At 34.2% G+C, this 27,137-nt stretch overlaps 2 protein-coding genes across 2 annotated transcripts; one reads left to right on the plus strand and one right to left on the minus strand.

Moving 5' to 3' along the window:
- The first annotated feature begins 1,575 nt into the window (after positions 1-1,575).
- On the plus strand, positions 1,576-18,359 carry LOC110735084 (alpha-1,4 glucan phosphorylase L isozyme, chloroplastic/amyloplastic-like). Its single transcript, XM_021915223.1, has 15 exons — positions 1,576-2,009; positions 3,065-3,312; positions 3,409-3,510; positions 6,508-6,684; positions 6,793-7,068; positions 7,512-7,783; positions 9,311-9,428; positions 9,520-9,891; positions 9,975-10,127; positions 11,825-11,953; positions 12,432-12,668; positions 13,959-14,035; positions 15,966-16,152; positions 16,708-16,908; positions 17,178-18,359. The coding sequence occupies exons 1-15, from the start codon at positions 1,769-1,771 to the stop codon at positions 17,292-17,294; spliced, it is 2,907 nt and encodes a 968-aa protein (XP_021770915.1). The 5' UTR covers positions 1,576-1,768; the 3' UTR covers positions 17,295-18,359.
- A 1,044-nt stretch (positions 18,360-19,403) lies between these two features.
- LOC110735085 (putative rRNA methylase YtqB) lies at positions 19,404-25,155 on the minus strand. The gene is made up of 6 exons (XM_021915224.1): positions 24,901-25,155; positions 22,316-22,379; positions 21,814-22,006; positions 21,247-21,320; positions 20,802-20,957; positions 19,404-19,693 (listed from the first exon to the last, which is right to left on the minus strand). Exons 1-6 carry the CDS (start codon positions 25,097-25,099, stop codon positions 19,570-19,572), a joined length of 810 nt encoding a protein of 269 aa, XP_021770916.1. The 5' UTR covers positions 25,100-25,155; the 3' UTR covers positions 19,404-19,569.
- Positions 25,156-27,137: the final 1,982 nt, after the last annotated feature.

The following is a 27,137-nucleotide window of genomic DNA, read 5'->3' on the forward strand; positions in this document are numbered from 1 at the left end:
CATGATATTCATCTTCATTACCAACGTCTTCAACAACAACATTCAAATCAAAATACATGTCTGAAGCCATTGAATACAGGCAATGATGATAGTGGATATACTCAAATATTTTTGTTCTTATCTTTGGTTCCGTGAAAAGTTTAAATTTAGTTTAGGAGGGAATGAAAATCTTTTTATAATGAGTTTCAATTCTGATTTGATTTAGAGAGCAATCCGTGTACTTTTATTTGATTGGGTATTGTAATGAAATACTCTAATTTCATTGATCAATTTTAATTCACATGGATTCAGTTTTGATTAGTGCATTCTTAGTGGACATTAAATAAAAACAAAAAAAAACCCTTTGGTTTCTTCTCAAAAGCCGAAAACAGCAAAGCAAAAACACTTTCTCTCTCTAGAATTTATTTGCTAATCATTATCAGTTTCTTTTCCCCATAGAGTTGTACTTCTTAGTTACGTTTCATAATTCCCGTGATTTTTCCTCATAAGGGACTATCAATAAGGGACGGAGGGAGTAGTATAATAAAGTTTTTTGGCAAATCATAAAAAAAAAAAAGTAGAGTTTAGGAGCGAAAATTCCCTAATAAAAACTCTGCTTTATTATAGGTATATAAATTTAGGAATACATATCAAAATTATGCGTCGATCGGTATAATTAATGTTCATTTTAAATAATATTTCTACTTTTAGTTTTCGTTAGCTTAATAAAAAATACTTCCTCCGTTTTTTTAGTTGACACCATTTTGACTTTGATACTATTCACAAATTATACTTTGACTAGTTTTTGTGAATTGTAGCTATGATAAAACATAGTCAAGTGAGATCTTGTTTGAATCGTTTCGATGTATATTTTATTACTATCCATTTTAATAATTTTACAATAACGAGAATTAGAGATATTAATCGTTAAAATAGTGCATGCGTAATAAAAGACTGATGTCGACTATAAAAACGGAGGTGGTATATTTTACATATTACTCCGTAGTTATTACTTGTTTGCATATACGGTGAAAGTAATAAAGATATACTCCCTTTGTCCCAGAATAATTGACACAATCAACATTGCACACACATCAATGCATTAGTTTGGCTTTATTTTTATATAATTAAATATTAATGAAAATTATTTTAAAAATCATATTATAAAACTCTATATTAATATCTATGGAACAATATATTTTATGATAAAATTATGATTAAAACTAATACATAAATAGTGAAAAAAGTCTGTAAAGACGGAGTGAATACTAAAATTACTACTCCATCCGTCCCTATTTTTTTGCTCTATTGTCACAATATGGGTCAAACTTAGAAAACTTTGACTATAGATTTCCGTTGTTCTACTAAATGAAATATAGTCATATGTGATCTTGGTTCGTCTCATTGTAAATTTAATTAATATCAACTTTTTATAATTTTTACGCTTATGAAAATAAAGATATAAACATTTTAACACATGTTTTCGAGACCGCACACAGTCAAATGGGGCAAAAATAAAGCTACACATGAAATATTAGTGTAGTCGTAAAAGTAGAATCATAAACATAAACGTAATGACTCAAATAACAACATAAACAAAGAGAAATATAATTGGGGTCCGCCTCGGAAAGCTGAATCAGTTCATCACGGATTTCCATGTCCCTATCTCACTTTCTTTTTCTCTATAAAATCTACAACAACATTCACAAGTGGCTGTATTTTGAGTGACACTGAAATTGAAAGAAAATCAAAAATTAATTTGTGAGATTGTTTGTAATTTGTATGAATTATGGCGACATTGCCATTATCATCATCATCAACCAGCGGAAGAACACATAGTTCTTCATTTTGTTCATCAATTTCTCGAGTTATGGAATTCAGCTTAAAAAATGGCTGTTATAATTCCAGGATTTTGTTTTCTTCTATTAATAATAGAAATATGATTATGAGAGGTACTGGAAGATGTTTTGTTGTTAAGGATGTGTTTAGTGATTCGAAGCCCAAATCGCAGGAGCCGATCATTGAAGAAGGTTTGTTTATTGTTTTTATTTTAAATTTGATTAAGTATTTTTATATCATTTTTGGGTTTTTTTTTTGAAATTGCTCTGTTATACAGCTTTAATGTTGCGATGTTTTGGTAAGATTGAAAATGTTATAATAGTAATTGTTGAAATCCCAATCCCCTATATCTATGTAAGTCGGACTCAACTAGAAGTATCTAATACGGGTACGTGTACGAGTGTTTGACATGACCATTTTATGAAATGTTGCATAATTTTGGTACAAAATGATTGTGTAAGTGTCATGGTCATTCATGGGTGAGTGTCTAGACAAAATGAAGAGTTGGAGTAACATCATACGGAAATATTTTAAGTTAGTATGTTTTGTTGTAAATTTGTAATGTAATAAAATTTTATTTTGACTTATTGAAATGATGATGAAGTCATCGTACAAATTAGTGCCATCTAGTAAATAGATTATATGTTTCAGGGTTTTATAGCAGTATGGGGACGATATTTCATAGCAGTTGTTACTAATGTTTTATTTATTTAGTTTTTTTTTTAGAAATATATTTTTAAAATTTTAGGTTACAGATTAAAGTTGCAGGCAGTTTTTGTATCTGTGTTTTCTGAGTAAATTCAGTGTAATTGCCTTCTTATAGTCACTTAACTAAAAAGACGATGTCAGCAATCACCAACATCCTGTAGGAGGTTATATTAGTTTGCTTGGACAGTTGGACTTGGGTTGGATCGGATAGTCTGTAACCGAAATTCTTGAAGATATTGGGAAAATGGTTATGAGTGTTCAAAGCTACCATATGGACATGTGGATAATGTAAGGAGCAAAGTTAAAATCCCCCTTTTGGCCAATTTTTATATGTCCTGGCGTACACCAACTCGATTGGATTATCAAGCACGCAACGTAACATTTATGCTGTTATTAAGTGTCTGAGCATCCAATATTATTGTACTAGCGACAGTAATGATGATAGTAGCAACTTACATGAAGTATGCATAGGTAGTTCTCAAGTGCTTGATTCGTTCTTTCTCGGGTTTTACTTATTTGTTTCGTACTCATGTTTCAGGGACTTCAAGCAATTTTAACCCATTAAGAAACTTGAGCCCAGATTCTGCTTCAATAGCCTCAAGTATTAAATACCATGCGGAGTTCACTCCTTTGTTTGCTCCCAATGAGTTTTCCCTTCCCAAGGCTTTCTTTGCTGCTGCACAGAGTGTTAGAGATTCACTTATAATCAACTGGAATGCTACTTATGACCAATACGAGAAGATGAACATGAAGCAAGCTTATTATTTGTCCATGGAATTTCTCCAGGTTCTCTTACTAGTCTTTTCTGGTTGGTCGTGATATAAATTTTTTTATATTGTCTATGGCAATATGAAAATTAAATAATTGTTCTCTTGTTTGTAGGGCAGAGCATTGTTGAACGCAATTGGGAATTTGGAACTTACCGATGCCTATGGAGATGCTTTGAAAAAGCTTGGACACAATTTGGAAGCTGTAGCTAGTCAGGTTTGTTTTATGCTTTAGATTCAGAAGTACTACATTTGCTGTACTGTTGCTCTTATAGATGACTTTGCATTGTCGGAATTTTTTCTGTTGGCCATTAGGTGTTGCCTGGTTTGGAAGCTTGAGTACTTAATCAATTTAAGCCTTATTTTTTTCCCATATCCTTGCCTGTTTGAAAATTTTCACCTTCACATGACTAAATTTTATATTTCGCTAACTGGGTAGGATTGTGGGCTCTGTCTTTCGAAAACAGCCTTTATACTGAATAGGGTGACTTAAGAATAATTTTTCCTCTCATTTGGACCCTCCCACTATGCCTAAATTGCCAATGGCGAATACACACTGTTTGTAGATGTATGGGCTTGCACTGCTGGTTTCACAGCCTTCAGGCTACCCTAAGTTGAAATGCATGTTATATTGCATGTTTTATACCTTCTATTAATAAAGAAGACTAGGAAGAAAAAAAGAAACTACTCCGTAGTAAATGTTACTTCCTCCGTTTTTTATTAGTTGACACATATTCCTTTTTGGGAAATTTCTTTTTAGTTGACATGTTTCTATTTTAGGTAAGTTATATATGTTAAAATGTCAATTTTACCATCCCTAATTTCCCAACACATCTTCTCTCTCCTCCCTTTAGCAAAGGGGGTTGTTAAATATCTCCCTCGAATTTCCAACTAACGCCTGCAAAATAAAATATATTTTACAAATTTACCCTTATATTAAAAAATAAATAAATTACCCCCTAAAACCCTCACTCCCTCTTCTCTCTTAAAAACAATTCTCTCTCTAAACCACCACCACCACCACCTCCTTTTACCACCCACCACTACCACCACCACCACCACCACCTCCTCTTTTAACCACCCACCACCATCTTCTTTTATCTCCAGTTTTTCGATCTACACAGTTAGCTGCAGAAATGACGAGGAAGGACGAGAGGAAGGCGGTCATCGGAGACAACTAATAATAATAACAACTAATAACAATAATAATTCTAACAACGCACAACTAATAATAATAATAACAACTAATAATGATAATAATAATAATTCTAATAATACACAACTAATTATAATAGCAAACACAAGTAATTATTAATAACAAACACAACTAATATAATCAAAATAATAATAATAACAAATACGTGAAATTCAAATCCAAAAGGAAAATAATAATTCGAAATTCCTAGGCAAACGCCCAGAAATTTCGAAAAACCTAGGCAGAAACGCCTAGTTTTTTCGAAACTGCCTAGGGTGTTCAAAAAAACTAGGCGTTTCTGCGTAGGTTTTTCGAAATTTCTGGGCGTTTTCCTGGGTATTTCGAAAACAAAACAATTAAATAATCGTAACGATTCCGTACGGTTTGATGAGCCTTTGGCGAGCAACGTAGGTGGTGTTTCCGGTCTTTCGTCGTCTTTCATGAGATCCAACAAATTAGGTTTTGCAAAATTAAAATTATTTGTTTGATTTTGAAAATTATATACGGTGGTTTGTGGTTAAAAGTGATCGTTGGTGGCCGGTGAACACTAGAGAGAACGGTTAAAATGTTTGTCTAGGGTAAAAGTGTTAAGTTTAAGTAAAAATAATTATTTTAATAATAAGGCTACGTACGTCATTTTAGGTTATTTTGCGGGCGTTAGTTAGAGATTCGAGGGCGACGTTTAGCTTTCCCACTCCACGACTTCCATCATCAAATTCATCACCATGAGACCTTCACCATCACCATCACAGTAACCACCACCACCACCACCGCCACTTCTCTCTCTTCTCTTCCATGTAAGTTGTAACATACCCAATTTTCCAAATAAAACCCCATTAAATTAAAATCCCCAAAGCTTCTCCTTGCTTCTTGCAACTCCACCCAACCACGCCGCGTCACCAAAACCTCGCCACCGACGACGCCACCTCCCAAAACCACTGCCGCCCAAAACCCTCTATGCTATAGAGGATAAAACCTTCAATCGTATATATGAATTTGAAATTTTCAGCTAGCTAGTTTGTGCTTTTTTATTTTCATTGCTAAAAGGAGGAAAGAAAAAAAATTAGAGGTTAGATGATCTAGAATGGAGGTGCAGACTGTGAGTAGAGGAGGAGAGAGAATGATGGTGAATGGTGATGATGAGAGAGAAAGGTGCTCGTTAGTGGTACAGTAGCTGACTAGCTGGTAAGGGTGGGTGGGTAAGTATAAGGGTATTTTTGTCTTCAACATTTCTTTCTCACTTCTCCTTTATATGTGTGCCAAAATGAAACGCGTCAATTAAATAAAAACAGAGGAAGTACTTTGGAAGCTCCTAATTACCAATGGTACAATGAGCTTGATTTCATGCTATAAGCTGTTATATGAGCAAAATTGAATCATATTCACTAAACCATGGACTTTGGTGATGACTATCAGAAAGTAGAAAGGAGAAGAGACATGGGACCATTCATCAGCATTCTATCCTGCTTCCGTTACTATTCAGCATTCTTTCCTTACTATATGACATTACCTGTTTGCATCTAAGATACCTTGTGCATATTAACAATTGATACTTCAATCTTAACTTCTCATGAAGTAGTCTAGTATAAACATTGTCCTGTTGTCTTAGAAACCTTTGAGCTTATCGAGCACAATTACCACAGCCCACAGGCAATCCATAATTCTGAGCACAAATAATTTTGTTTTTTATTTTTGTTTTTGTTTTTGTTTTTTGTTTATTGTTTTTTTTGTTTTAAAATTATTTAAGTTTTAATTTTAATTTTGTAAAACTGTGGCAATTGCTTTGATATATGAAAAAAATGTGGCAAATCCATAATTTTAGTTGTAGCTTGAACAGGTTAATGCTATGGCTTATAACAAATGTAGGTCATTGTAGCTTCATTTCGAAAATCTTTTTATAGGCCTGACCATCTCGTAATCACAAGTATCTGTTGCATTATCTCCTCCCCTCCCCCCCTCTCTCTTTTTTTTTTATGGGTTTCATACTTGTTGCTGTTTATGTTGGCTGTTTTATGACAGGAACGTGATGCTGCACTTGGAAATGGGGGTCTCGGGAGGCTTGCATCCTGCTTTCTTGACTCTCTTGCTACATTGAATTACCCTGCATGGGGTTATGGGCTAAGATACAAGTATGGGTTATTTAAGCAACTAATTACTAAGGATGGCCAAGAAGAATCTGCTGAGAATTGGCTTGAGGTATAGTTGCTACATTTTCTTTTAGACCTCGTTGTGATGTTTATTAGATGATTACTTATATGGGCATCATTTACATATTCATATTTCAACATACACATCTTAATGCAGATTGCTAATCCTTGGGAACTTGTGAGAAATGATGTATCCTATATAATAAAATTTTATGGAAAGGTGGCTTCTGGGTCAGATGGCAGAAGTCACTGGATTGGGGGAGAAGATATCAAGGCTGTTGCCTATGATGTTCCAATTCCTGGGTATCTAACTAAAACCACTATTAATCTTCGACTTTGGTCTACAACAGTACCATCAGATGATTTTGACTTGTCTGCTTTTAATGCTGGGGAACACACCAAAGCAAATGAGGCTCGTGCAAATGCAGAAATGGTTGGTTTTTATAAGAGTTCATCTTGTATCTTAATATGTTTTCCCAAATTAGTTGGTCTGCATATTGTGAAAACCCCATAACTTGTCAGATATGTATGTTACTTGCTCCAAATTTGCATCACATTTTCTTTCCTTCAGCGAGGTAGCAGACCTCTGTTCAAAAACTGTCTTTCTGTTACATCTTACTTGCCATCTCAGTTGCCAAATTAGAACTCATGACAAAGGAGTTGTTATCCTGCTATATAAGCTTTGTAACTGTAAAGTATGTGTTTCAGAAGGGTCATAAAACAATATTCTCAGCCTTCAAAGGATGCAGTTTCACTGTGCTTCATCCATAAGAGCTGTGAATATTGTTTCTTTTTGGATTGAAATTCTTTGGATTTTTCTCCTTCTCTTTTTTTGATTCCTGATTTAAAATGGCATTATCAATTCTCTTTTCACAGATCTGTAGTGTACTATACCCTGGGGATGAGTCTATGCAAGGAAAGATCCTTCGTCTGAAGCAACAGTACACCCTATGTTCGGCTTCTTTGCAAGACATTATTTCGCAATTTGAAAGGAGATCAGGGGAACATGTTAAATGGGAAGATTTTCCAGAGAAGGTGGCTTTGCAGATGAATGACACCCACCCAACGTTGTGTATACCCGAACTAATGAGGATATTAATAGATGTGAAAGGACTTAGCTGGAAGGAATCTTGGAATATAACCCAAAGGTACTTCCTACGATCTAATGGTTTACATTAGTGACACAACAGAAATGCCTTTCTTTTTTTCTTGCTTTTGGGGGAGTGGGTGGGCATTGATTGTGAGAAAGGCAATCTAATTCACTGTTGTGGAATATATGCCAAGCCTCTGCAGCTATCATATGGAAAGAGATATACAATCCTGTATTTTAAATCTACTTCCTCATGCCTTGAAATTACCAGTATTCCAGAAATATAATGTGATAGTTAGACCCAGCAATCACATTCCAAGGTCAGACTTTAAGTAATAAGCAATATTACTGATGGAGTTAAGAGTTTTTAAGAAGAGCAGAATAGCTTTAAGTTGTGGTGATGAAAAGTATATAACAATTATTCTATTCATCAATTTTACTATAATATATGTAATTTTGTGGCATATGAAGTCATTGGTGGATATAATTTTAGGAAGGATCTTTCCAGTGCACAGAAGATAGGAAGACTCAACTACAACTCACTAGTACCCTTCATCATGTATCAGTTTTACAAACATTTTAGGAATTATATGCATAATTCCAATTATTGCTTTTCAAATTGCAATCTCTAAATCAATATATCAGGTTTCAGTGCCTTATTAATCCTTAAATCATTCCTAGCTTGCACTTGTTCAGTTTCCTTGTATCACATGCTCCATGTGGTCAATGGCTCAGCTCTAAATCTTTTCTGTTATCTGTTCATTTCAAAAAGTCATTGGTGATCCCAGATTCATGGCAACAGAATGGTCTGATATCATCCCTGTCCTGTAGGAGCACCAGGCTGTGCTTTGTTTTTTTTTTTTTAAATCCAAGCGTGGAAGCTAACATATGAATCTATGACTGAGAGCGAGGGGTTGGGGGGGGGGGTGTAAAGCGGCATTTATTCTATGCCAAATTTAGGTACGCCTGCCTTCTTTACTAGGAGAATTGGAGAGCCAAGAAAAGCCACTGGAGATAAAAATTATAGAATATCATGATGAGGGCTTATTGTTACTAAGATTACTTGTGTTATTTAACCAATGCAGAAGTATCTTTGACCTCACATATTTTCTTTTAGATCCCTTTAGCACTTTTAGGTGGCATAGAAGATTTAAATTAGTTTTTTGATAATAGATGTGATTTACCAATCTGGCTCGGTGGTTGTCAGCCACAGTGGCAGCAGATGATTACCAACGGATGTTCCTAGGTGTGACCTATGCCTTCAAGATACCCATTGACTTAGATCCATGTGCAATTTCTTGCTTTTCCCAGTAAACAAAGATGGTTTCCTGTTTCAAGGGAATGTGTTCTCTCTACAGGATTTTGTTTTTAAGGAAGTTTAATTTAGTAACACAACCCTCCAAAAAAAAGGGTTTCTCACTACCTAGCCCAATTGCACAATTATTTTTATTTATTTTTGTCAGTGATTTCTTTTAATGTTTCTTGAAGACAGTACAATTGAACTGATTTTATGTGCTGTTGTTTGAGGATTTGATTAAATAGTATTGTGGTCCTCCCAGCTTATGTTTCGTTGTCTATTTGACAGAACTGTTGCCTATACAAATCATACCGTTTTGCCGGAGGCATTGGAGAAGTGGAGTTATGAACTTATGCAAACCTTGCTTCCTCGACATGTTGAGATCATAGAGAAAATAGATAAGGAGGTGATCTCATATATTTACCATTTAAATGTTTTGTGTTTCCTGTTTGGACCTATCATTTCCCGTTCTAATACAATATATTGACTATTTACAGCTTGTTGAAACTATCGTATCTAAGTATGGTTCTAATGATCCTGAATTACTGATAGAAAAGTTGAACGAGTTGAGAATACTGGAGAATTTTGATCTTCCAAGTTCAGTTTCCAGTTTAATCAAGGAAAAAATGACCTGTCAAGCTGAAGAGCATGAAAAAATTGAAATTCCTAATGAACAAGATGGACTGGTTGTTGTAGAGGAAAGTGAGGAAGATGTTGTGGAGACGAAGATAGAGGAAGAGCCAGTTCCAGAACCACCAAAAATGGTCCGGATGGCTAACCTTTGCGTAGTTGGGGGCCATGCAGTAAATGGGGTTGCTGAAATTCATAGCCAAATAGTGAAGGAACAAGTTTTCCGCGACTTCTTTGAGGTAAAATTTGTAACTTGGTATAAAGCTGTGTAACTTTTCTTTGGAAATATTTTGTATCACAATTAAGGTTTGAGTTCTTTCAGTTGTGGCCAGAGAAATTTCAGAATAAAACAAATGGGGTGACTCCAAGAAGATGGATCCGGTTTTGCAATCCAGAACTAAGCAGTATCTTAACAAAATGGATTGGGTCCGAAGACTGGGTTCTTAACACTGAGAAACTTGCAGAATTGCGAAAGGTAACAATATGTTTCATATTCATTTATGTATTGTGGTTTAAGCTGTATTCATTTTTGCAAACCGAAGATGGAGAAGATAATGGAGTTAGGTTCCGTTAGTCATTAAGGGCATCAAGTGAAGATTTGCGAATCTCAAGAGTACCAGGTGAAATTTTGACAACATAGAGGTGCCTTTGTAAACCTCAGGGCGGGCCTCAGGGGTACCACTTAATAATACCGATGTATATATAGTTGATTATTTGCTTCATAGGAATACAAGAATGTGATTGGAACTTGAGCTTAAGAATCTTTAAAAGGATGACTTTATAAAGTAAGCCTCTGTGCCAGGCTGCATCTTGATGAGTGCAAGGTAGAGGAGCTTTCCACCAAGAGTTGTTTGGAAAATCTCTCTGAGAATCAAGTAAGGAAATATATAAAATGGGCTAGAATTCTTGAGAGAAAAAGTAGTGATTAGAAAAGAAGCTATGAGGATATGATTAGGCTTTTGTAATAAATGTCAAGCAGACAAAGTAAGGGTATCTGTTGAGATATCTATGATAAGGGTATCTACAGGCTATGCCTTTGAAAATATGTGCACAAAACCCTTGGCACTGCAACTAGAATGAGCCTGCTACAAGTCTGTGGTAGGGTTTTTGGAGTTTATCATTCGCCCATAACAACTAGTACCTGGCGTTTCCAATTCTTTGAAATTGCGTGTTGCTTGTTCTTCTTTTAAAGTGTTTGGAGAGGGTTTAGCTGCCTTCTTTGAAGAGGTGTGATGAGTGTACATTAGGCCAAGTCATGTGACATCAAGTATAAATGGGAATTGAAATTTTCTTATTTGGTTTGAGAATATGTTGGTGGTTGGATGAGGAAGTTAGGAATGAAGGCAAAGTGATAATATTGACTCTAAAGGTAGAGAGCAAAGGAGGGATAATATTGACATTAATCTGTTTTTTTTTTATTTATTTTATTTATTTTTATTTTATTTTTTTTTATTTTATTTTATTTTATTTGGATTATTCACATATTCTATCATAAATCAAACAAAAATAGTCATGTAATGAATTTCTCACTAATTAATTCTCGCTCCTTATCCCTCTTTTTAATCAATTTACTCTAATCTCCCTTTCCCCAACTCTTCCTAAGGGTTTCTGGATGAGTATGTCCTACAAAGTTATATAACAGTACTCTTTATAGTATCTATTTATTTCGAAAATAGGGGAACAGAATAATGAAGAAAAGGACAAAAATATAAATTATTGTTCTCCATGTTACATTCTCTCTAGTAGCTGGGTTCATTCGTTTCTCATAATCCCATTTAATATTGCCTAATGCCTCACAAGGGTCAAGAGGCTCGTTTATTCATTAGATCATGCGGGATAGTAGTGGTAGTCGGTGAATCAGATGCATGCTATTTTACAAATGCAATTGCAAAGAGATTTTCTCTGGTCTCTAACTGGACATGCTTAAAAGGGACTGCTGCTTCACTATAAATAAGCATTGACACTCTTGCATAAGACAATTTAAATCTGTTGCATTCTATAAATAAAAAACTATCTGATAGTGATTCATTCAGCTCTCTTCAACTGGCTGCAAAAGTTTAGACCATGCTAATTTGTTTTAAGTAGTGTTTCGTCCTTTTCCTTTGTTCACTTTATTCTGCTTCAAACACCTTTGTCCTATCTAACTGTAACATACTGGGCAACTGATTGCAGTTTGCAGATAACAAAGATCTTCATACTGAATGGATGGCAGCAAAACGGAACAACAAACTGAAGGTTGTTTCTTTGATTAAAGAGAGAACAGGTTACACAGTCAGCCCAGATGCAATGTTTGATATTCAGGTAGCCTTTTACTTTTGCATTAACAGATTAAATTGTTTCAAGATGCTGCTTCAATGATATGATTTTTAGTTAGAATAGGAGTGGTGGATCATGTACTTAGATGTTAGCTGGAAAATTGCATGCAGCTCTACCTGCTGTCTTCTGTTCCTGTTCATTCATGATTCATGTTTGTGTGTTTTTTTGGGGGAGGGGGGGGGTGGAGAAGAAAAGGGAGAGAATTCGCTAATATGTTCACTATTACACCAGGTGTCATATTCTTTTTTATTTATTTATTTATTTTTAAATTTTTTTTTTTTTTTTTTTTTTTTTTGTTTAGGGGGAAGGGGTTGAACCTTTTTGACATTTTCGAACTTGCAACTTTATTAGCATAGTCCATCGACTCTCTTCTAGGCTTCTATGTTCTTTGATTTCTACACTGGAAGTTTCTTAATTTTTCTTGTTCCCTCTCATATACATAGTTTGTTAACTGGATTTCCAGATCAAGCGTATTCATGAATACAAGCGACAACTTCTAAACATATTGGGAATTGTATACCGCTACAAAAAAATGAAAGAGATGAGTGCTGTGGAGAGGAAAGCAAACTTTGTTCCAAGAGTTTGTATATTTGGAGGAAAAGCTTTTGCCACATATGTGCAGGCTAAAAGAATAGTGAAATTTATCACTGATGTAGGAGCTGCAATTAATAATGATCCTGACATTGGTGATCTATTGAAGGTATGCTTTTGTACAATATAACACTGGCAAATGTTGTTTGTTTTATTTTTATTATAAAGTAATATTATATTGTGACTTCCAGTTTTCTATCTTTTTTCTGTGTCTGTATTGTGGAGAGGGAAGAAAGGGGGGGGGGGGGAGTTTGAAGAATCAGATAATGTGATCAGAGTAAGCGCTGAAAAGTGCGTTTAAAATTTCTTTAGTCAAGGATCTCTTCTGTTGCCTTAGGCCTGTGTTGAATATATTCAGCATATATATATATGTTCATTAGAGCTAACAGAGTATGCTACAATTACTTACAAGTGGTCCATGTTAGTTGTTTCTTCTAATAAAATTAAATGCAAAACCTTTCTGTACTGGAGCTATATCAGTGACTTTTCAAGCTTTCTGATCCTTTTAAGAATAATAATCTTCTCTAAGACTGTATGGTCCTGCGAACCGTGTACATGTAAAAGGAAAATCTGGTTACACCATTGACCCTTAGAACAGAGTATAAGATAGCACAGTTTGATAATAATAATAATTATAAAAAAAACAATTAAAAAATTAAAAAAATTAAAATTAAAATTAAAAAACCCAAGTGCACTAGGCTGCTAGCTGATTAGGTGATTCTTCTCTCAGGCATATAACAGTCTAGCATATTCTTGAAGAGATAATTAACACTAGGTTAGATATGTGCCTTTAGTTATGCTGTCTTTAGACCACAGAACCACGTTGATAGTTACAGTCGTGTAGTTTCTTGTGTTTGGACGACTGCCAAAATTCTTTGTTAATTCTTCAGCTTGGTACTTAAGGAGAATGTCGCAGTAGAATTATGTTACATGAACTTGGTTTTATCTGATATTGGCTCAGTTAAGTGTACAAGGAATATCATCTTTGAAATATAGACACTGTAAGAAATACAGAATGCTAGCCATCTGTCTTTTATTTGTTTATTTATTTAAACTAATATGATTTTGTGATTTATGTCAATTACTCCCTCTGCCCACTTATAACTAGTGAAACACTCGTTTAGTTTGCAATTTTTCTCTACCTCACCTCACCACTTGGGCAGAGACTCACATTTCTCTCTATCTATTTTCTCATTACAGAAGTCTAAGTAGTCCTTAATATTTATGCCATGACTTGATGTTTCACTTTTTAAATGGACAGAGGGGTATTAATTCTCATACCTACTTGGGAGCTGTATTGGTTTGTGGAATTGTGATGGTTGCTTATTGCTAACTAAATATTTATTTTATCTTTCTAATCAGAAAATTTATTTTATAGTGGTTAAATTCTGACATTCAGGTTGTGTTTGTCCCTGATTACAACGTAAGTGTGGCTGAGTTATTGATCCCTGCAAGTGAGCTTTCACAGCATATAAGGTATTCGATTTCCCGTTTCACATAGTCCTCATATCTAATGAATTCAACTCACATTCTTGAAGTGTCTGGTTATACTAAACTATCTAATATGATCCTTCCAATATGACTTGTAAGAGGACCTGCTGAAATATATTTAAAATGAAGTCAATGATTACATGTGTATTTTATAAACTATTCCATCTTTTTTGATGTAACTGCCAAGCCAATGACAATATCTTGTCTAAAATATTGAGTGAAATGGAACCATTCCTGCTATTGTACAGCCAAACTATAAAAGATCATGGAGGTATGATCTTAGTACATGATGCTTGTCCTTAGTCATTTAATTTGCCCCTTCCAACGCTCTGTTTTCTCCTTATGAGACCAATGTGGGAGTTGTGTTTTATTGTGGTAGTTTTCTCATATACCTCAATTGTGTAAGTAGTTTGACAGCAATGATTTACCAGAAGACAAATCAGTTTTTATTTTATTTTATATTTTATATTTTTAACTATGTTTGCTTGCGAATCACTTTCCTCATTCACCTTGTGTGTATTGTATGGCTAATCACCACCAAAACATGCCAATGTCCTGGCAGCAACCACGATCAGTTACTGTCATGGGAAAAGTCCAGCCCCTAAGCCAATACAAGTAACTGGCGGTATATGCCAGTTTTTTCTCTTTTGCATATCCTTCGCTCCTGCTATTTTCTCTATCCACTTCTAATCACCCTTTTTTTATTTCTTTGACAAGTGATTTTCTGTCTCTTAAGTCTTAACTCTCATTGCTATTATAAATTGCATTTCTATCTCCTAGATTAGCTGTGGCCATCATATATATCAATGAAAAGAAACCCTAGCATTACCTTGCTGCGTAATTATTATTTTAAATCAATTCTGTGTGTGAGTTATGTAAGCATGCCGAGACTGATTGTGTGCAAGAATCCATTGCTCATCAACATGCAGTGTCGAGCGTTGGGCAATACTGCTGACAATATAGCAGAATCATCTGAAAGCATTTTTAAGCTTCTTGAGCATGCCTCAGAACAAAAAAATTCTCACCTGACAGTCATGACCATCCTTGGTAGAGTTTGCCTTGTATTCATGAACGAATCTGAAAACGATTTAGAACTATCAAACTTATTTTTCTTGTCTTATCAGCACAGGTGACAGGTCTAGCTACTAGAATAACTAGAGTTTTAGATTCTGTGGAGATTTACTTTTACTACTTTGATACTGTATACATAACTATGTGAGCTACTGTATTTCAGGAGATGGCTTTCGATTTGTAATCTCATGTAGTGATTTAAGTTGGATAATGTGCCCATAAATCAAAGAATAAAATAACAAATTAATTATATTCATACTCCATGTCGAATGCTGTACCTTAAGAATTGTCGAATGCTGTACCTTAATGATTGTCGAATGCTGTACCTTAATAATAAATATTTTCCTAAGGAATACACTTTGTCTACTTTTTGCCATCAAACAACAGGTTCATGAGCAGTATTCCTAGGATAAATGGACTAATGCACAAATACGTAGTATAATTTTTCTATAGATTTATAGGGATGCATATGAGTAGTCCTGCCAAGAAAAGACGCATCAAGTTGCATCTTTTTGCATGAACATGTATATGTGTGTACTAGTGAAATAACAGAACTTGTGGGGAATGTATCTTCACATGGTGTCTTTTCTCAAAAGACGCCATTAACTTCCATCAAGTTGAATAACTTATGCATTGTTTAACTACAAATTAATGGAATTTTGCATTTGTGCATTTGACATTGGGACCTAGTGAAGCAACCTGATCGCTTTCCCTGTCAATTAAGAACACAATTTTCAACTTCGATGGCTGAAATGTGGTAAACTGACAGTTGATATGCATATCAAATTTCAAATATATGGTTGATGACTTGATATTTTGATTCTTGATTTTTCCATACCTGTAGCACTGCTGGAATGGAGGCAAGTGGAACCAGCAATATGAAGTTTTCAATGAATGGATGCATCTTAATTGGGACCCTAGATGGTGCCAATGTTGAGATTAGAGAAGAAGTCGGAGAAGAAAACTTCTTTCTATTTGGTGCTCAAGCACATGAGATTGCTGGATTAAGAAAGGAAAGAGCTGAAGGCAAGGTATTGTCCCATCAAATTCTCGTGCCTATCCCTCTGCCCCAAATTTCATGTCATTATTCCTTTTCTTGCAAGTAGTTTCTGCTTTGTTAACGTTTTTCTGCTTCAGAGGTTACACATTTCAGGGTCCTGAAGTTTGCCGATTATCTTTTTGATATACTTGCAGTCAATTTACACTACATGGTTTATTATTTGTTGCAAAATGTTTTAATGGCACGAGTTTACTGAGAGTCTCTGAATCAGCCATATATTATTGCAGTAGCATTAATTATCTCTGGTCTTTCTTGGGTTCGAATTGATCAAACCTGAAATTTTTTATGCTGGGAAATTTACAAGTTTCCATGAATTATTACTCTCTAGCTGCCACAAATTTAGTGTAGAGTGTTAATCTTGTACTATGTGCTTAATACACATTTGGTCGCCTCATATTAGAGAGCTTACTGAGGAAAGAACTACCCAATCTCTCTGTATTACTAGAATTATATATAACAATCCTTATGGTGTTAAAGCACCCATCTGTGTGTATCTAATTTTAATACTTTCAACTGTTTTTTGTAGTTTGTGCCGGATCCACGTTTTGAAGAAGTCAAGGAGTATGTTAAAAGTGGTGTTTTTGGCTCAAGCAGTTATGATGAACTGTTAGAGTCTTTGGAGGGAAATGAAGGATATGGCCGCAGTGATTATTTCCTCGTGGGAAAAGACTTCCCTACTTATATAGAATGCCAAGAAAAAGTGGATGAGGCGTATAGAGATCAACAGGTAAGGAGCTCTAATTTGTTTATTATAGTCATGCTTACTTCCTGAGTTGTTAAAGAATTATAAAAGAAAAGAACATAAAACATATGCTTTTTATTTATTGAGCTGTGAAAGGATCCTAAAGAAGTCCTTGAATACAGTGTCTATCACACACAGAAAGTGTGTGGCGCATAGCTGCCCATGAAAGACAGCTGCTGTACCCATATTCATTCAATGGCTATTATGGTCATGAATCTGATATTCTCTCTGTTCTGTTTGATGGTAATGTGCAGAGATGGACAAGAATGTCAATACTAAATACAGCCGGTTCTTTCAAGTTTAGCAGCGACCGAACAATCCATGAATATGCTAAGGATATATGGAATATTCATCCAGTTAAATTGCCATGAGCTCAACTAAGATGGCTTCTAGTTATTACCAGTTTAATTATTATGCCAGTAAATAAATGTCTTGTTAGGCTATCTATAGAATGCCACGTGCAAGGTTGACATTGTATATGTAAAAATAGGTATTCTCTTCTAAAATCTAAAGGAATTTTATGTTGGAAAAATTGTAATAATCCCACCTTTAGCCGGTTCGCAAATAATAATCCCACCTATTGATTATTATTTAATAATCTCACCTTTAGGAGTTTTTTTTTTAATGGTCCCTAACCTGTTAGTAACCGGTATAGTGGGTGAATATGCCACATGTCACTTTATGATTCGCCCAAATATTTTTTAATTTAAAAAAAAAAATTATTTTTTTAAAAAAAAAAAATTAATTATTTTCTTTCCCTTTTCCTCTTTCCTTTTCCCCTTCCCCTCCGTTGATTCCGGCCACCCAGCTACCTCCCACACTCAGCCACCTCCTCTCTAAAACAGGCACCCTCACCCACGACCAGCCACCCCCACCCCCGGACCAACCATCCCCATCCACAAAAAAACCCCACCCATGGTTGGTCACTCCGCCGCCCCACCCATGAAAAACCCCACCTAAGGTTGGCCACCCCTACCCACGCCCTACCACGGCCGACAGCCCTATGCACGAAACCCCTACCCTTGAAACCCTCATTGAAAAAACTCGTCCTTTCCCTTCCCGTGAAACACCCAGCCTTACGCATTTCCCATTTCCCCTATTGTTGCTACTGTTAATCTATTATCTTGTGGTATGAAGAGAGAGAAAGTGAGGTGGGAAAGTCATGGAAGGGAAAGGGAGGAGAGAGAATGGCTGACTTGTGACGGAGGATGAGGAAAAAAAAAACCTTACCCATTCTTCAAGTTACCGGTCATAAGGGATCAATAGGAGAAGATAAACCCCAAAGGTGGGATTATTAAATTATAATCAATAGGTAGGATTATTATCTGCGAACTGGGTAAAGGTGGGATTATTAGAATTAATTTTTCCTTTTATGTTTTGGTGTGATTTGATTTGAAATAAATATCTACTGAGTGGCGATAGAATGCCACGTGCAATATACTTCCTCTTTTTCATTTTTAGTACAATTATCTAAGCTAGTGGATTTTTAAATGCAAGACTTCTCTAGATGAGCATTTTATTATATTAGTTCTTTTATTTAAAAAGAAAGTATTGCAATTATTATCATGACAAAATGCAAAATAAAGTTTGGCTAGCCTTGAGAGTTAGGTTATTATGTAAGAATCTTTCGACAGTTTTTACCAATTGGATTTGGTGCAGTGATAATTAGAGCTGCACTTGGTAGGGACAACTGCATGTTTGATCCCCCACAACTATAATTGGAAGGGGACTAAAACCTAACTAGTAACCATCCAGAAATGAGCCTCGAATCCAAATTAATCCAAAGGGTCAATCGGATAGAACATGAAATACAAAAAAAAAAAAAAAAAAAAAAAAAAAAAAAAAAAAAAAAACAAAAATCTTTCGGCTGTCTTTTTAATTAAGAACTTTTCTTTTTGGGGATGAGGTAAGAGGGCGTGTGTTTTTGTGCACTTGGTGTACTTCATGTCTTCATTTCTTTAGTTGTTCCCAGTAGATTTACCACTGAAGCTGATATGAATTTGAATTCCAATCATATTATTGTCTGTAAATGTACTTCATTTCGTTGACTACCTTTGCAGCACTACAACCCCTAATATCCCCCCTCCGGCCCTCCTCCCGTCCCAAAAAATAAAAAAATAGAACCTTCCAAAGGGAGTACTGCAACCAACGTTTATCGTTTTGAAAGGTATATAATGTAAGATTAAAATATACGTCCTCTGCTATAATTGTTCAAAGAGAACAAGAAAAAACCTAATTAAACTATGGTACAATATATTTTAAAGTAGGGCTGACAAAAGCTCACATGACAACGGCAATCTAACATGAATTCAAATTGATATAAGCACCTTTGGATTGTATTTATTGGGTTGACATAAACTCGATATGAAATTAAACTGGTTAGGTTGTCATATTTATATAAATGGGTTGAATGCATAATCTATAAATGAATGTAGTAAAAAATAAAAATAAAAATAAAAAGTTAAAATTTTTCGAAAATATGACAACATAATTTGTTGATATCATATAACTACCCAATCGGCTTACTTGCAACATTTTTTTTTTTTTTTTTTTGAAACAGAGAAAAAGTATTGGTCATAGCTAAATGAGTAGAAGAGTTCTATCAAATGATGAAAGCATTCAAAGTCTTAAGTACCGGTTATGGTTTCATCTCTTGAACAAAAACACAAGAACCGGTGCAAGTGGTTTGTTTAACATCTGAATGTGGCTGCAGACCCATTTATCTGCTGGTAACTCAGCTGCAAACGAGCGGACAATTTCATATTCTTCCCTAAATAGAAGAGAAAAACATAATTATATGAGATTACAAATACATGTAAAAATCTTTCCAAAGTAACTTTGAAGGGACAAATGGATTCCATTGAATATATTAGCAAAAACAGATGAATTATATTTGTATAGTAAAAAAACTAGCCTTCAATACTGATAGTTAGGTAACTTTAATATATGAAAAGGAAAGGGGCACAACAACATCTATAATAGTTACAAGTATTGAACAAACAATCAAGCATGGAGCCTATGTTGCTTTGACTCTTCATTGCTCAAGTACTTGGGTCAAATAATCAACATTAATATAAATTGGCATTTGGCAGTAAATTTTGGAGCAAAAGTACAATTCATTTCACAAAATGGCTGAGGCTATACTCTATACTTGGGTCAAATGATCGTTACTTTGACATGGACATTAACACTTCACGGTTTATTTTGGAACAAAGCTCTGCGAATTGTTATGTTATCTTCAACGGAAATCTTTGAATGCAGATGCAGATCAAATGCTTTCAATTACTCTGAATCAATACAAAACTGAGAAGGTAGACTCAAATCAAATGCTTTTATTAATAATGATTGTATAGGAAAATCCAATGGTGAGTGATTTGGATATGCAGTACATGGAAGGCAAGATATCAATGCAGAGAGTAGATAATTATGGTCTATAGCTTCTCAAAAGCATAAGAGCAAGGTAGGTGTTGGACAGAGGATAACCCTAGTCCGAAAGCTGAGACAAGTAAATGGAAACCAAAATGAAACAAGCAACTTGCTGTACTAGTGACATTCCGAGATAAGATGGAGATTTCCAAGTGTAAAGTGGAAAGAGTTAAATCTAGAGGTGCCAAAAGGGCCATTTGGACTGAGTTTAGATTGGGTTGAATCTAACCAGATACTACATACATACATATAAGATAAAACAACTACAAATTATTTTAACTTAGAATGGCAATGGATAGATAAATAACAAAAAGGTTTCATAAGAGGCACTTTGAAACAACATCATAAAGCTATGAAGTGTTCGTAGTAGTTCAAAAAACACTTAGAATTGCCATAGGTCGCTCCATATTCCACCCTCTATTATCACTTAAAATTACTAATAGAAGCATTACCTTCCACCAGGGTGTCCAACATAAGCAACGACACTAATGATTCCTCCAGGAAGTAATAATTCCTTTGCTGCCTTGAGTGCTAGCAAGGTTGTGGCTGAATTTGTGATTAATCCCTTGTCACCTCCAGGAAGGTAGCCCAAATTGAATGCAACAAGCCTAAAGCAAAGTACAAACCCATTCAAGCCTTGTTTAGCAAGAGCTCCATTCTTAATTGGCTTTTTGTTAAAAAAAAAAAGAAAAAAAAAAAAGAAGACAATATTAACAATATGCCAAGCCATTTCTAACATGCACAAAGTATTACATTGATTGATGACTAGTAATACAAAAATATCAAACATAAATGGTATTTATTTATTAATACAAGTACGAGATGGAGAGCTGAATGTATATTTGAACATTGATCTTGACTGATACAACATAAATCCATACAGTCTGCAGAGAGTACCTCACAGAGATATTCTTAGGAAGCACTTCCACCATTCTACTGTGACATATTGAAAATAGCTTCACATATTTTCTCTGCATAAAGGTTTGAGTTAATATCACAAATTCACAATGCTATAGCAGTTCGTATGAAAAGGGAACTGAGCATTGAACAATGCATTTAAAGCAGAAGCGAACATGAAAACCACACACATAAACTAAACCAACACTTAATAAGCACTATATAGATTGAAGAATATTAATGGTAAGCTTCTTTCTGGCTTTCTACTGGATATATGTGGAATCAAGGTCTAGAACTTTGCTGTGTGCAAATCAGATGAGCACAATATATATCAAACCAATGACAAAGAAGATAGAAACTTTAGTTTCCTATCAAACAGCTGATATAAGTTCAAACTTCAAATAAAAATGAGTATACAGAGAAATATAATGATTTTCTCAGATGACAGCTAGCACAACCCAAAATAAGAGTTTAAATTGTAGACAATTGCACTACTGAGGAGGTGCTCATAGTTTGCAATTAACAAAAAAAGAGCAAATGAAAGCAACCAAAGCAATGTAACCACACCTGGTTTCGATCAAGTGATTGGTCAAGTAAGGATGAAGTATTTTGTATAGCATCGTCCTGAATATCCATCCCATATACGCACCCTTTAGCTACATCATCTACCACCAACTTGGCCAATGCCAGGGTATCATTGCCGTTACCGCAAGTAGCATCAACAACTGTATCACCCTTTTGAACCACAAGTTTCCATATCCTATATTAAAATGATATATTAGCACATGAAAAATGTGAATGGTCATAGTTCAGCAAAATAAATGAAAGCACACACACTCTCAATAAGAGGTCCCAAAGTTCACTAATGAAATTATAGCCTAAAATTGGTATATGAAAGCTTACATGATATATATTTCAGGAGAAGTGAAAAAAAAAAAAAAAAAAAAAAAAAAAAAAAAAAAAAAAAAACTTTTTTTGTAGAAGCATGGGTAACAGATTTTTTTTTTTTTTTTTTTAAAAAGGCATATGTTTAGAAGCAAGGGTAACAGAATTTAGGTCAAATACCTACAAATGAGCAACTTCAGTTGCCTTTTTCTGGCCAAACATATAGCCCTTCAAAACATCATCTAACTCTGCAAGGAACCATTGAATACCATTCAACATAAATAACATCTGATGCAAGATAAAGGGAAATATATACCATTCAACATAAATAACATCTGATGCAAGATAAAGGTAAGATCGAAAGAGTAAAAATAATCAAGGAAGAAATAACAGCATTAATCCAAAGTTCTCTATTAGCAAAAGCTTTAACTTGAGCCCATGACCAACAGTAGCTCATCTTGCAATAGTCTAAATAAACCTTTAGTGCTCATTTCCATTAAATTTAAAAAAAAAAAATAATAATTAATGAAATTGACATTTCTCATTATGAATATCAAATTCGGTATCTTAATAGTATATAGGGGCCGTTTGGTTCACTTAACTGGAATAGATTGATATGGAACCTCATACCAATCCCATATTGGACTAAATCATTTGGTTTAATCTTGGAATGGATTTTGTATCTCATTCTCCTGCCATATTGTATTTCAAGTGTTTAAAAGGGTAGACTTTCACATTTAAAGCTAATATTTTAGTTTTCCCAACATAAAAAAATTCTATCAGGATATAAGAAATGTTACCTAAAGAGTATCAATTCTTTATTTCTTTTTGTGGGACTAATCACGGCATCTATTGCTTGGCTTCGACATGTTCTCAAAAAAAATTTCAAGATACTAAGCCAAAAGTTATATCCTCTACATTTTTCTTATTTCCAATTGCTGATTAGCCATAGTAAGCCTCTTCTATTCAAACATATTACGAAATACAAATCAACTTATACCGAGTTTAATTTATAGTTGGCAAAGTTATGAATTTTTCTTATAGCATCAGAGCTCCACCCAAAACACATAAGCAAGGCCTCATAAGAGAGTATGTTTGGAGATAAACAAAATCTTATTAACTGCAGATACAACTGCAATTAGACGAATAGACAAATAGACAGCTAGACAGCCCTGAACCATTAGAATAGCCTTATGAAGTTTTAATGAAAATTTGACTTCTGCAACATTGAACAAAAAGTTATAAGTTTGGTGTTTACAATCCATTCACTCTTATGGATGTCATCTAGTTTTGTTAGTAATTTAGAGTGTATGAATCTGTAAGGATTGTGCGTCCCGCGTTTAGGGCGTGACCTGCGAATCAGGCGTGATAAAATCACGCTGACTTTCTGGATCCAGTGAAGGAATTTTGATTTCGAAGTGCGTCGCTCGCGCCACTGTTTAGTACGCCTGCGCCAGGTTGGCGCGACCCGCGCTGGAAGCGCGACACAACCGCGCAAGAGTTCTGGATCGAGGCAAAAATTTGGAAACTCGGGAGGCGCGCCCGCGTCACCTCCCCTCATCTGCGGTTATTTCTTTATTAAAAGATGTTTTCGTTTTTACGAAGGAATTCAGTTTTCATTTTTTACATTTCCTCTCCAAGTATTCTCTCCACATTTTCTCTCAAGAATCTTGCAAACTCTTGTTGAAAACCTCTATCAATTTAGCCAATTTTTGTGAATTTATCATCTAATTTCGTCTCTAAGTGCTAAGAACGATTTGTCGTCTTTTGTATCTCAAAGAGAATTTCCAATAAAAACCCAAGCACCGTTGTGTGGGAAATTAATCTCTTTAGGAAAGTGTTTCACACGCCTAAGACGAAGTATCATGGTTTGAGACTGACGTGGTCATTCATATTCTCATGTTCATGTTCGATTGGAAGGCTTGGAAGTAAAGCAAGTTTGTAATCATTCATATTAGTTGAATTCATTGTAATTTCTGTAATTCTTTGAATTATAAGTGCTTGGTTTGAATACATATCGTTGTATTGGTTTGGTTGTATAATTAGTTGCAATTATACACTGTTTTTAGGTTTTGTTCCCACAAATTTGTATTTGATTTATACTAGAAAACCTAACAAGTTTAGTTGGTGAGGTCTTAGGGTGGTACGTGATATCAAATCTTGTCTACACAATATATCTTTGTTTCAAAAAAAAAAAAAAAATATCAGTTTAATTATGAGTTTCAATCTCAAGCATCACTCTAACACAATACAACAATCACAATTTTACAAGAAATCAATACTCCATGGCTAAAACTTCCTTCGTCCTTTTTTAATTGCAACACTGGAATTTCACGCTTATCAATAAACATTTTTATTATTAATATCTCTAATTATATTTCAAAAAAATTAATAAAAGTCGACATTTAAAATGTATAAATTGAGACGGATTTAACAACATTACACGTGACTATAATATATTTAACGTATTAATCACAAAAGAGTAATATATTTTAATGTATTAATCACAAAAGAAGTCAAAGGAAGACATAAAAATAAATAGTCCAAAATCCCAAACATTTAACATTGCGATTGATTAAAAAAGGACAGATGAAGTATTTCACAAACACATAACAGTCTCCGACTACCCGAAAAACCCAGTTCAAAAAATCAAAAGTACAACAATGAACATATTGAACAATATAAGACAAAACAAAACAAAATAAAGGTGCATTAATCTTGAACAAATCACTGATAAATCGAAAGGGAAGAAAGAAAGTAGAAGTATACCAGTAAGATTGGGGGCAAAATCAGTGGAAACATTGGTTGAAGAAGATGTTGATAGTGTTCTACGTTCAAGTGAGAATGCGTGAGATTGTTTTGGACTTATCCAGAGGCAGGGAAATGACAAGTTCAAGGCTTTTTGGCGAGGAAAAAAGAGCGGAGTAGGAAGAGGTAAAGGATGCAGCAGACACCGGAAAATTGACATTCTTTCTCAATACTACTATTTGTGAATTTGTCTGAGATAATAAACAAACAAAAGAGCAAATACAAGATAATCAGCATTATATACATACGAGTAGTTGGTATATTAGGGGATATATTGGTAATTTCACAATGAAATTGGGAATAAATATGTTATTTGGAGTCCTTGTCTTAATGAAATTCTACTAAATTATTACTCATGTATATCTGATAAGGATCTTGCTAACGAATTATGGGCAACTTTTGGGAGTTTATGAGTAATTTTTGATAGTTTAAGGATAATTTGATGAGAATAAAATTAACTGGGTAATAAGGGTAACTTTTGTGATAATTTTGATAACTTTTGATATAAAATAATTGGATGTACATTAAATTTATTGTATACCTAATGCATGCAAAAACTTTTGCTAATTTAACTCAAAATAGTACTAATTTAGTAATGAATGACAAAATCACAACTCAATCTATGTAATTAATTTTAATTTTACATTAATATTTTATAAAAATCTAATGCCCTGGAAACCCTCGTTAGCTTTTGCTTATACTTAATTGTAAGTTGTTTCAGACATAAACTTAGCCTCCTGTGTTTTTATTGATATGTTAGTATTTGTAAAGTAGGGTTATTTTTGTCGATGAAGAGATTATGAAGATGTGCTTAAATGGAGGAGGAAGAGAGTCAAAATCACTTCTTTTTTTTTTCTTTTTTCTTTTTTTTTTTTTTTTTTTGAAAGAAATTGAAAATTACTTGTTAAAAGTGACATTGGGTATATTTGTTTTGATGGGTTTTTTATTGATTTTCGCTTGGTCTGGGGGTGATTTACTCAATCAGTATATCTTACTTAGTACCTACAGTGATTTTGTTGTTGTTGTTGATTGTAAATTTGATGGTTATTATAGATTTGTTCGAAATAGAGTATATGTAATTATTCATCGGGCAACATTAGTCAAAGTAAGTTAAGTGAATAATGCAAAAAATACGAATGAAACACTTATTAGATTACAAAAGAAATGTTATACTTTTAGATAGTATAATACCAAATACACTTTATTTGGTACTCATGAAGACATTAATATGGTAACAAATACTCTTTCGTTGAGTACCAAATGCTTCGATTACGTACATAAAGTCAAAAACAAAAATAAAGTTCAATTTGGCATTTCAATCAATAATTTTTCTTCCAAAATCAAAGACAAAAATGAAAAATATTACATCCCTAAACATCTATAGTCTGTAGTATATATTAAAAAGCGTTCTTAAACAAGTTTACACGCCACGTGACATTCTCTTCATTTAATCGAGTACTTTACTCCATATGTTTAAGAGTATCACGTGTTAGCCACTAAAGTTTAATATGAAAATAATGTAGAGGGAAATTTTACCAATGCAATTAAAAGCATGGCAATAAAATTAGACATTCACAATACATTTTTTTTACTCACAACAACTAATGCCTTATTTAGTTATTCTAATCTTGTGGAAAATAAACTTGTAAACTTTTAAACTGTCAAATGACTAAAAGTGATTTTTTGAGCCTGCTTTTGGTGAACAAAGTTCATTACATAATATGCAAGTTTTACTGATCACCAAAAAACAAACGCAAATTGCAATTAGGCTAGTGATTATAGTAGTTTAATAATTAATACAGATACAAACCAAGGTCAATACTACGTAGTAAAAGGTATTTTCTGCTGGACTCAGAACAATGTTTGCAATAAAAAAAACCCTGAACTACTGATCAGAGGTACTGTCTCGATGCTGCTCGGTGAGAGGAGGGGGGTAACTTCTGCAACTGCTAACAGAATTTTATGTAATATATCGAAATTTTTGAGAAGGACTAATCTTTGAGCAATTTGGTGTACTAGTATCAGAAAGATTTTCAACAAAACTCAAGGCAACACTGAATTTTCATTCATTTGGCCGAGGACTTCTACTGTCATACATGTTAATCATCTGAATTCGCGCAGAAATGCTCAACTAGAATATCTTGAAGTAGATTTTAGTTTTGAAGCTACAACTCCTAGTCACAAGACCAATATCATTC

This window comes from Chenopodium quinoa, unplaced genomic scaffold (assembly GCF_001683475.1).
Source record: "Chenopodium quinoa cultivar QQ74 unplaced genomic scaffold, ASM168347v1, whole genome shotgun sequence".
Taxonomy (NCBI): Eukaryota; Viridiplantae; Streptophyta; class Magnoliopsida; order Caryophyllales; family Amaranthaceae; genus Chenopodium; species Chenopodium quinoa.